The sequence below is a fragment of the Pongo pygmaeus genome, chromosome 5 (assembly GCF_028885625.2).
Source record: "Pongo pygmaeus isolate AG05252 chromosome 5, NHGRI_mPonPyg2-v2.0_pri, whole genome shotgun sequence".
Taxonomy (NCBI): domain Eukaryota; kingdom Metazoa; phylum Chordata; class Mammalia; order Primates; family Hominidae; genus Pongo; species Pongo pygmaeus.
Genome location: NC_072378.2, coordinates 52,928,050 through 52,940,337, shown reverse-complemented (window position 1 = coordinate 52,940,337; position 12,288 = coordinate 52,928,050). Strand labels below are relative to the sequence as shown.

The 12,288-nt window shown below is 40.4% G+C and overlaps 1 protein-coding gene across 2 annotated transcripts in view; it reads right to left on the bottom strand.

Annotated features, from left to right (window-relative positions):
- EFHC1 (EF-hand domain containing 1) overlaps positions 1-12,288 on the bottom strand; it is a 73,486-nt gene that overhangs the window by 35,951 nt on the left and 25,247 nt on the right. For both annotated transcript variants that reach the window (XM_054490757.2, XM_054490759.2), the window contains 2 exons: positions 2,785-2,934; positions 1,336-1,528 (listed from right to left, as the gene is read on the bottom strand). In XM_054490757.2, coding sequence (XP_054346732.2) covers positions 1,336-1,528; positions 2,785-2,934 — 343 coding nt within the window. The remainder of the gene's footprint in view (positions 1-1,335; positions 1,529-2,784; positions 2,935-12,288) is intronic.

Here is a 12,288-nt window from a genome sequence, read left to right as displayed (position 1 = left end):
AGTGCAGTGGCGTGATCTTGGCTCACCGCAACCTCCACCTCCCGGGTTCAAACAATTCTCCTGCCTCAGCCTCCTGAGTAGCTGGGACTACAGGTGCACGCCACCAAGCCCAGCTAATTTTTTGTATTTTTAGTAGAGATGGGGTTTCACCATGTTAGCTAGAATGGTCTCGATCTCCTGACTTCATAATCCACCTGCCTTGGCCTCCCAAAGTGCTGGGATTACAGGCGTGAGCTACCGCGCCCGGCCCCAATACCTGAAATTTCTTATATCCTAATTCCCAAAAAATATAGTAAAAAGAAAAAAAAATCAATGAATACATTTACAGAATTCTATCAGCCACCCAAACATGAGAGCTGTCAGTCATTACATGTGACCAAGATGACATCATTCTAAGAGAAATGTAAAAACTACTAAGAAAATAGCTAAAGCAAGCCTACTCATCCCAGGAAACAGTGAACAGCAGGTATTTGCTGCCATTTTGTTGCACTGCCACTCTCAAACATGGTAGGTAACTTTTTTCTTTTTCTTGAGACAGGATCTCACTCTGTTGCCCAGGCTGGAGTGCAGCACCACAATCACAGCTCACCACAGCCTCGACCTCCCAGGCTCAGATGATCCTCCCACCTCAGCCTCCCAAGTAGCTGGGAATACAGGTATGCAGCACCAAGCACGGCTAATTTTTGTATTTTTTGCAAAGAGGGGGTTTCATCACGTTGCCCAGGCTGGTCTCAAACTCTTGGGCTCAAGCAGTCCACACGCCTCAGTCTCCCAAAGTGCTGGGATTACAGGAGTGAGCCATCATGCCCAGCCCATGCTAGGTAATTTTAAACTAGCAAAGAATGAGCTGGGTTTGACACAATGGACCTCACCTCTATGAGTCACAGACATGCCTTTTCCAATCTCAAGTTAAACCACATAGAAACTTCCTGTTTAGGAAGCAGTTGAAGTGAGAAGCAAAGTCAGGAAAGCATATAAAGAAAAGCTAAGCTTTCATTCATATCCTTGAATGAAAACAAGCCTGTTTGAAAAGTGCATTAAAAATCTAATATTAAATTGTTTCAGTTCAGAAACCTTGCTCTGCTGCACTTTAAATAAATCTCCCCCTGTTGTTTTGGTTTTGTTTCCTTGACCTGGATACCAGACTGTCTTGGGGGCATGCCTGGACCAAGGGGCAAGTAAAGGAGGAAAGCTGTGGGAAGCCATTTTCTGAGCATCTAGGCAAAAATAGCTAGAGGCTTCCAAGTATAAACAAATTTTGCATACTGATTAAGTAACTCCTTTAAGAACCTAAAAACATCCCAAGTAACAGAGAATAAACTGAATCAAACATACTTGCATTTTCCACCAAAACTTTGGGCATACGCTGGCGGTTCATTAGGAGTGGGAAAGGATCTCTCCCGTCATTCCGTTCGTGGACCTCTCGAATTTCCACTGTATCATCCATAAGATAGTAATGAATGATGTAGGTCCGACATTCACCATACATGCTGTCTGTATCATCCCAGATCGCATAGAATCGAAGGACCTTTGAAGAATCCAAAGTAGTGACTCAAGAATCTTAAAAGTAGGGAGTTCAGCTCGGTTACTTTGGCAATTATGTATCAATGATTGAAAGATTAGCTGGAAAGACTATGAAGTAATTTCAGATGGGGTAAATTGAAAAAAAAAGAAATATTCATCAAACATACTAAAACATCTGAAATTATGTACTATATGTCAGCAGCTGGAAAGAATTAAATAATAGGATTATAAGTTTGTGCCAAAAAAGAAGAGCTCACTTTGATCCAAAATATTAGTCAGTGAAAGAGAAGCTAAATTAAAAGAGCAATGAAGTTCTTTACATAGTGGTATATATATATTAATAAAGGTACATGTGAATATGGTTTATATATAATTAGTATAGAAAAAATTTTTACTTATTAACCAGTCTTTTTTTGGTCCCATCAACACATAACTTCTAGCAATAATATAAACAAAATCTTTTTTCTTTTTTTTTGGCTAGGCTTCTTCAAATCGTGGGAATAAACACAATCTTTAAATATAAAATAATAACAGATATATGACTGATATGAACAAAATCCTTAAAAGACCATGCCAGTGCTAGTTTACATTTTCTGAACTAAAAGGGGTTAAATGTCTAAAGAAAAGGAGCAGCAAAGAAGCACTGAGGGTGATCTCTTCCTTTTCTTTCTCCCTTTAGTACAGAAAGGGAAGGATTTAAATCTGCTTATACACATCAGCTCACAAGGGAGAGGATTAGAAAGGTTGGAACAGAGTTGGAAAAAGCTCAGAACATTCTGGACTCCAATATTAATGTAACATTTAACAAGGAAGCATCTGTAGTGGGGCTTCTGTAAAATTAAACATTTTAACATTAGAACCTACATATATGCATATTTTTGAAGTTTTCTAATAATTGATTTATGGTTTCGCAAAGGAGTCTATGAAATTAGCTCATTTTAAGGGAAAGAAATTGTCAATTGGAAACGTAAGGTGGGAAGCAGATGTAGCTCAGAAATTGTTTTGAGATTTAAATGTTTGGTGAGATTCACAAAACTACTCTGCAACTCCACAATCTTCTTTGGATCTCCATATGAAATGCAGGCATTCCTGTACCTGTAACCCTTGACAAAAGCAGAAAGACAGTACTGTGCCCAAACAGTTCAATTATAGCTGTAATGTTTCAAAACAGTTACCAATACAGCTACCCAAACCTTTTGCCAATAAACATAGGTCACATTTGGAAATAAGTAAGCCTACTGCGGTTCCTGTGTCACTTACCTGTTTGTCAAAGGTGAGAAATTGCTTGAGTTGATCAAAGTCTGATGGGGTGACATACTTACGAAGAGGCTGTTTTCGGAGTTCAGTGTAAGGATCAAGAGCCATCTTCTCTGGTGGATTTAATTCAATTCCTTGGCTTTCTAAAAATACCTAAATAATTGAAAGTTAACAATGTTCATCTTTCCTGGAGCTTTTTAGAGTAAGTTATAAACTGATGATATAAAAATAAGTGTATGGGCCAGGCACTGTGGCTCAGGCCTACAATCTCAGCATGGAAGGCTGAGGTAGGAGGACTCCTGAAATGCAGGAGTTCACAACCAGCCTGAGCAACATAGTGAGACCCTGTTTCTACAAAAACATTTAAAAGTTAGACTGGTTTGATGGCATTTGCCTGCAGTCCAGGCTACTCAGGAGGCTGAAGTGAGTGGCCTGCTTGAGCTCAGGAGGTCAAGGCTGCAGTGAGCCATGATCATGACACTGCACTCCAGCCTGCGTCACAGCAAGACCCTGCCTCAAATAAAGAAAAAAAGAAAGAAAAAGTATAATAATGATTTATATGCCATTGCTCAAGTTAAACATTAGTTTGCTGCTTGAGCACATGTAAGCTGTATTAAGTCTCCAACCGAGCCAACTCCATAATGCAGGTAATAATTGAGAGTTACCTGAAGTATTTTATATTGTTATATTGCTAGGTATTTGCTAAGCTAGTTGGGTGGCACGATGGCAAAATAACTGTTTTCAAATAATTTAAATCAATCAAATTTAGTTAGGTGCCTATAACAGAGTAAGTCTTAGGATTGCTTACTTTCATATATCTGGAACCTAACCATGGTTTCAAACAATATGTAATTCCTATGTGGAGGCAAGCTGCACAATGGCCAAGTTAGGCTGAAATCATATTCCCAATTTTCTAATTCACTTAAAACAAATACTGTATATGATTAAGTCCCTTCCCCTCACCAAAAAAGAAAAAAAAGAAAGCATACCCACTGGTTATATTAGACCAGAAAACATTTTAGCAAAATAGGAAAGACAAACCAAGTGCTCAAATTTCACCACACATTCCTGAAAGGGACAGTGAGAGAGCAAACAACTTGGAAAACATATTTCAGGATATTGTCCACAAAAACCTCCTCAACCTTGCTAGAGAGGCCAACAATCAAATTAAGGAAATACAAAGAATCCCTGCAAGATTCTATGCAAGGAGATCATCCCCAAGCCACATAATCATCAGATTTTCCAAGGTCAAAATGAAAGAAAGAATGTTAAAAGCAGCTACAGAGAAAGGGCAGGTCACGTACAAAGGGAACCCCATCAGGCTAACACTGGACTTCTCAGCTGAAACCCTATAAGCCAGAAGAGATTGGGGGCCTATATTCAACATTCTTAAAGAAGAAAAATCTTCAACCAAGAATTGCATATCTAGCCAAACTAAGCTTCTTAGCAAAGGAGAAATAAGATCCTTTTCAGATAAGCACATGCTGAGAGAGTTCACTACCACCAGACCTGCCTTACAAGAGATCTTAAAAGGAGCACTAAATATGGAAAGAAAAGGCCATTACCAGCCAATACAAAACACACTTAAGTACACAGACCAGTGACACTATAAAGCAACCACACAAACAAACCAGCATAATAACCAGCTAACAACACAATGACAGGATCAAATCTACACATATCAACACTAATCTTAAATATAAATGGGCTAAAGGCCCCATTTAAAAGGCACAGAGGCCAGGCATGGTGGCTCATGCCTGTAATCCCAGTACTTTGGGAGGCAGAGGTGGGTGGATCACTTGAGGTCAGGAGTTTAGGACCAGCCTGGCCAACATGGTGAAACCCCATCTCTGCTAAAAAATACAAAAATTAGCCAGGCATGGTGGTACACACCTGTAATCCCAGCTACTCGGGAGGCTGAGGCAGGAGAATCACTTGAGCCCGGGAGGCAGAGTTTGCAGTGAGCTGAGAGCACACCACTGCACGCCAACCTGGGTGACAAAGTGAGATTCTGTCTCAAAACAAACAAACAAACAAAAAAACCACAACGCAGAATAACAAGCTGGATAAAAAAGGAAGACCCAATGGTATGCTGTCTTCAAGAGACCTATCTCACATGCAGTGACACCCAAAGGCTCAAAATAAAGGGATAGAAGAAAATCTACCAAGCAGATGGAAAACAGAAAAAAGCAGGGGTTGCAGTCCTAATTTCAGACAAAACAGACTTTAAACCAACACAACAAAAAAACCTAACTATGCTAAATACATATGCACCCAATACAGGAACACCCAGATTCATAAAGCAAGTTCTTAGAGAACTACAATGAGACTTAGACTCCCACACAATAGCAGTGGGAGACTTTAACACTTCCCTGACAGTATTAAACAGATCATTGAGGCAGAAAATTAACAAAGATATTCAGTACCTAACTCAACATCGGACCAGATGGATCTGACCTACCTCTACAGAACTTTCCACCCAAAAACAACAGAGTATAAATTATTCTCATCACCACATGGCACATATTCTAAAATCAACCACATAATCAAACAGAAAACAATTATCAGGAAATGCAAAAGAACCAAAATCATAGCAAACACACTCCCAGACGACAGCATAATAAAAAGAGAAGTCAAAACTTAAAAAACCACTCAAAACCATGCAATTACATGGACATTAAACAACCTGCTCCTGCATGACTTTTGGGTAAATAATGAAATTAAGGCAGAAATCAAGAATTTCTTTGAAAGTAATGGAACAAAGATACAACATACCAGAATCTCTGGGACACAGCTAAGGCAGTATTAAGACAGAAATTTATAGCACTAAACGCCCATGTCAAAAAGTTACATCTCAAATTAACAACCTAATATCACAACTGAAAGAGCTAGAGAAGCAAGAGCAAATCAACCTCAAAGCTAGCAGAAGAAAAGGAATAACCAAAATCAGAGCTGAACTGAAGGAAATCAAGACACAAAAAACCATTCAAAAGATTAATGAATCCAGGAGTTGGTTTTTATTAAAAAGATAGGCCACTAGCTAGACTAATATAGAAGAGAGAAGATCTAAATAAACACAATTCGAAACAACAAAGGGGATGTTACCACTGACCCTACAGAATTATTAGCAACCATCAGAGAATATTATGAACACTTGTATGCATACACACTAGAAAACCTAGAAGAGATGGATAAATTCCTGGACACATACACTCTCCCAAGACTGAACTAGGAAGAAACTGATTCCCTGAACAGACCAATAACAAGCTCTGAGATTGAATTAGTAATCAATAGCCTATGAACCGAAAAAGGCCCAGGGCCAGAGGGATTCGCAGCTGAATTCTACCAGATACTCAAAGTTAAGAGCTGGTACTATTTTTTTTTTTTTTTTTTTTGAGATGGAGTCTTGCTTTGTCGCCCAGACTGGAATGCAGTGGCACAATCTCAGCTCATTGCAAGCTCTGCCTCCTGGGTTCACACCATTCTCCTGCCTCAGCCCCCCAAGTAGCTGGGACTACAGGCGCCTGCCACCATGCCTGGCTAATTTTTTGTATTTTTAGTAGAGACGGGGTTTCACTGTGTTAGCCAGGATGGTCTCAATCTCCTGACCTCATGATCCACCCGCCTCAGCCTCCCAAAGTGCTGGGATTACAGGCATGAGCCACCGTGCCTGGCCAAGAGCTGGTACTATTCTTACAGAAAATATTCCAAAAAGTTGAGGAGGAGGGATTCCTCCCTAACTCATTCTATGAGGCCAGCATCATTCTGATACCAAAACCTGGCAGAGACGCAACAGAAAAAGAAAACTTCAGGCCAATATATTTGATGAACATCAATGCAAATATCCCCAACAAAATATCTGCAAACTGAATCCAGAAGCACATCAAAAAGGTAATCCACCACAATCAAGTAGGCTTCATTTCCAGTATGCAAAGTTGGTTCAACATACACAAATCAATAAATGTGATTCATCACATAAACAAAACCAGAGAGAGAAACCACATAATTGTCTCAATAGCTATATAAAAGACTTTGGGTAAAATTCAATATCCCTTAATGAGAAAAACTCTCAATAAACTAGGTAGGAGAGGTTCCAAGATGGCCGAATAGGAACAGCTCCAGTCTGAAGCTCCTAGCGTGAGCGACGCAGAAGACGGGTGATTTCTGCATTTCCAACTGAGGTACTGGGTTCATCTCACTGGGGTTTGTCAGACAGTGGGTGCAGCCCATGGAGCAGGGCAGGGCATTGCCTCACCTGGGAAGCACAAGGGGTCGGGGAATTCCCTTTCCTAGCAAAGGGAAGCTGTGACAGACGGTATCTGGAAAATCAGCACACTCCCACCCTAATACTGCGCTTTATCAACGGCCTTAGGAAATGGCACACCAGGAGATTATATCCCGCACCTGGCTTGGAGGGTCCCATGCCCACAGAGCCTCTCTCACGGCTAACACAGCAGTCTGAGATTGAACTGCAAGGCGGCAGCAAGGCTGGGGGAGGGGCGTCCACCATTGCTGAGGCTTGAGTAGGTAAACAAAGTGGCTGGGAAGCTCGAACTGGGTGGAGCCCATGGCACCTCAAAGAGGCCTGCCTGCCTCTGTAGACTCCACCTCTGGGGGCAGGGCATAGCTGAACAAAAGGCAGCAGAAACTTCTGCAGACTTAAACGTCCCTGTCTGACAGCTTTGAAGAGAGTAGTGGTTCTCCCAGCACGGAGTTGGAGATCTGAGAACGGACAGACTGCCTCCTCAAGTGGGTCCCTGACCCCCGAGTAGCCTAACTGGGAGACATCTCCAAGTAGGGGCTGACTGACATCTCATACAGCCAGGTGCCCCTCTGAGCGAAGCTTCCAGAGGAAGGCTCAGGCAGCAACATCTGCTGTTCAGCAATATTCGCTGTTCTGCAGCCTCCGCTGGTGATACCCAGGCAAACAGGGTCTGAAGTGGACCTCCAGCAAACTCCAACAGATCTGCAGCTGAGGGTCCTGACTGTTAGAAGGAAAACTAACAAACAGAAAGGACATCCACACCAAAAACCCATCTGTACGTCACCATCATCAAAGACCAGAGGTAGATAAAACCACAAAGATGGGGAGAAACCAGAGCAGAAAAGCTGAAAATTCTAAAAATCAGAGTGCCTCTTCTCCTCCAAAGGAATGCAGCTCCTCGCCAGCAATGGAACAAAGCTGGATGGAGAATGACTTTGATGAGTTGACAGAAAAAGGCTTCAGACAATCAGTAATAACAAACTTCTCCAAGCTAAAGGAGGATGTTCGAATCCATCGCAAAGAAGCTAAAAACCTTGAAAAAAAGATTAGACGAATGGCTAACTAGAATAAACAGTGTAGAAAAGTCCTTACGTGACCTGATGGAGCTGAAAACCATGGCATGAGAACTACATGACGCATGCACAAGCTTCAGTAGCTGATTCGATCAAGTGGAAGAAAGAGTATCTATCAGTGATTGAAGATCAAATGAATGAAATGAAGTGAGAAGAGAAGTTTAGAGAAAAAAGAGTAAAAAGAAACCAACAAAGCCTCCAAGAAATATGCAACTATGTGAAAACACCAAATCTACGTCTGACTGGTGTACCTGAAAGTGATGGGGAGAATGGAACCAAGTTGGAAAACACTTTGCAGGATATTATCCAGGAGAACTCCCCCAACCTAGCGAGGCAGGCTAACATTCAAATTCAGGAAATACAGAGAACACCACAAAGATACTCCTCGAGAAGAGCAACTCCAAGGCACATAATTGTCAGATTCACCAAAGTTGAAATGAAGGAAAAAAATGTTAAGGGCAGCCAGAAAGAAAGGTCGAGTTACCCATAAAGGGAAGCCCATCAGACCAACAGCAGATCTCTTGGCAGAAACTCTACAAGCCAGAAGAGAGTGGGGGCCAATATTCAACATTCTTAAAGAAAAGAATTTTCAACCCAGAATTTCATATCCAGCCAAACTAAGCTTCATAAATGAAGGAGAAATAAAATCCATTATAGACAAACAAATGCTGAGAGATTTTGTCACCACCAGTCCTGCCCTACAAGAGCTCCTGAAGGAAACACTAAACATGGAAAGGAACAACCAGTACCAGCCACTGCAAAAACATGCCAAATTGTAAAACCCATCAATGCTAGGAAGAAACTGCATCAACTAATGAGCAAAATAACCATCTAACATCATAATGACAGGATCGAATTCACACATAACAATATTAACCTTAAATGTAAATGGGCTAAATGCTCCAAATAAAAGACACAGACTGGCAAATTGGATAAACACTCAAGACCCATCAGTGTGCTGTATTCAGGAGACCCATCTCACATGCAGAGACACACACAGGCTCAAAATAAAGGGATGGAAGAAAATCTACCAAGGAAATGGAAAACAAAAAAAAAGCAGGGGTTGCAATCCTAGTCTCTGATAAAACAGACTTTAAACCCACAAAGATCAAAAGAGACGAAGGCCGTTTCATAATGGTAAAGGGTTCAATTCAACAAGAAAAGCTAACTATCCTAAATATATATGCACCCAATACAGGAGCACCCAGATTCATAAAGCAAGTCCTTAGTGACCTACAGAGACTTAGACTCCCACACAATAATAATGGGAGACTTTAACACCCCACTGTCAACATTAGACAGATCAACGAGACAGAAAGTTAACAAGGATATCCAGGAATTTAACTCAACTCTGCACCAAGCGGACCTAATAGACATCTACAGACTCTCCATCCCAAATCAACAGAATATACATTCTTCTCAGCACCACATCACACTTATTCCAAAATTGACCACATAGTTGGAAGTAAAGCACTCCTCAGCAAATGTAAAAGAACAGAAATTATATAAAACTGTCTCTCAGACCACAGTGCAATCAAACTAGAACTCAGGATTAAGAAACTCACTCAAAACCGCTCAACTACATGGAAACTGAACAACCTGCTCCTGAATGACTACTGGGTACATAACGAAATGAAGGCAGAAATAAAGATGTTCTTTGAAACCAAGAAGAACAAAGACACAACATACCAGAATCTCTGGGACACATTTAAAGCAGTGTGTAGAAGGAAATTTATAGCACTAAATGCCCACAAAAGAAAGCAGGAAAGATCTAAAATTGACACCCTAACATCACAATTAAAAGAACCAGAGAAGCAAGAGCAAACACATTCAAAAGCTAGCAGAAGGCAAGAAATAACTAAGAACAGAGCAGAACTGAAGGAGATAGAGACACAAAACACCCTTCAAAAAATCAATGAATCCAGGAGCTGGTTTTTTGAAAAGATCAACAAAATTGACAGACCGCTAGCAAGACTAATAAAGAAGAAAAGAGAGAAGAATCAAATAGATGCAATAAAAAATGATATAGGGGATATCACCACCGATCCCACAGAAATACAGCCTACCATCAGAGAATAAAGACCTCTACACAAAAAAAAAAACAAAACTAGAAAATCTAGAGGAAATGGATAAATTCCTGGACACACACACCCTCCCAACACTAAACCAGGAAGAAGCTGAATCCCTGAATAGACCAATAACAGGTTCTGAAATTGAGGCAATAATTAATAGCCTACCAACCAAAAACAGTCCAGGACCAGACAGATTCACACCCAAATTCTACCAGAGGTAAAAAGAGGAGCTAGTACCATTCCATCTGAAACTATTCCAATCAACAGAAAAAGAGGGAATCCTCCCTAATTCATTTTATGAGGCCAACATCATCCTGATACCAAAGCCTGGCAGAGACACAACAAAAAAAGAGAATTTTAGACCAACATCCCTGATGAATATCGATGCAAAAATCCTCCATAAAATACTGGCAAACCGAATCCAGCAGCACATCAAAAAGCTTATCCACCACGATCAAGTGGGCTTCATCCCTGGGATGCAAGGCTGGTTCAACATACGCAAATCAATAAATGGAATCCGTCATATAAACAGAACCAAAGACAAAAACCATGTGATTATCTCAATAGATGCAGAAAAGGCCTTTGACAAAATCCAACAACACTTCATGCTAAAACCTCTCAATAAACTAGATATTGATGGGACATATCTCAAAATAATAAGAGCTATTTATGACAAACCCACAGCCAATATCATACTGAATACGCAAAAACTGGAAGAATTCCCTTTGAAAACTGGCACAAGACAGGGATGCCCTCTCTCACCACTCCTATTCAACAGAATGTTGGAAGTTCTGGCCAGGGCAATCAGGCAAGAGAAAGAAATAAAGGATTCAATTAGGAAAAGAAGAAGTCAAATTGTCCCTGTTTGCAGATGACATGATTGTATATTTAGAAAACCCTATCTTCTCAGCCCAAAATCTCCTTAAGCTGATAAGCAACTTCAGCAAAGTCTCAGGATACAAAATCAATGTGCAAAAATCACAAGCATTCCTATACACCAATAACAGACAAACAGAGAGCCAAATCATGAGTGAACTCCCATTCACAATTGCTTCAAAGAGAATAAAATACCTAGGAATGCAGCTTACAAGGGACGTGAAGGACCTCTTCAAGGAGAACTACAAACCACTGCTCAACGAAATAAAAGAGGACACAAACAAATGGAAGAACATTCCATGCTCATGGGTAGGAAGAATCAATATTGTGAAAATTGCCATACTGCCCAAGGTAATTTATAGATTCAATGCCATCCCCATCAAGCTACCAATGACTTTCTTCACAGAACTGGAAAAAACTACTTTAAAGTTCATATGGAACCAAAAAAGAGCCCACATTGCCAAGACAATCCTAAGCCAAATGAACAAAGCTGGAGACATCACGCTACCTGATTCAAACTATAGTACAAGGCTACAGTAACCAAAACAGCATGGTACTGGTACCAAAACAGAGATATAGACCAATGGAACAGAACAGAGCCCTCAGAAATAATACCACACATCTACAACCATCTGATCTTTGACAAACCTGACAAAAACAAGAAATAGGGAAAGGATTCCCTATTTAATAAATGGTGCTGGGAAAACTGGCTAGCCATATGTAGAAAGCTGAATCTGGATCACTTCCTTACACCTTATACAAAAATTAATTCAAGATGGATTAAAGACTTAAATGTTAGACCTAAAACCATAAAAACCCTAGAAGAAAACCTAGGCAATACCATTCAGGACATAGGCATGGGCAAGGACTTCATGACTAAAACACCAAAAGCAATGGCAACAAAAGCCAAAATTGACAAATGGGATCTAATTAAACTAAAGAGCTTCTGCATAGCAAAAGAAACTACCATCAAAGTGAACAGGCAACCTACAGGATGGGAGAAAATTTTTACAATCTACCCATCTGACAAAGGGCTAAGTTCCAGAATCTACAAAGAACTTAAACAAATTTACAAGAAAAAATCAAACAACCTCATCAAAAAGTGGGCGAAGGATATGAACAGACACTTCTCAAAAGAAGACATTTATGCAGCCAACAGACACATGAAAAAATGCTCATCATCACTGGCCATCAGAGAAATGCAAATCAAAACGACAATGAT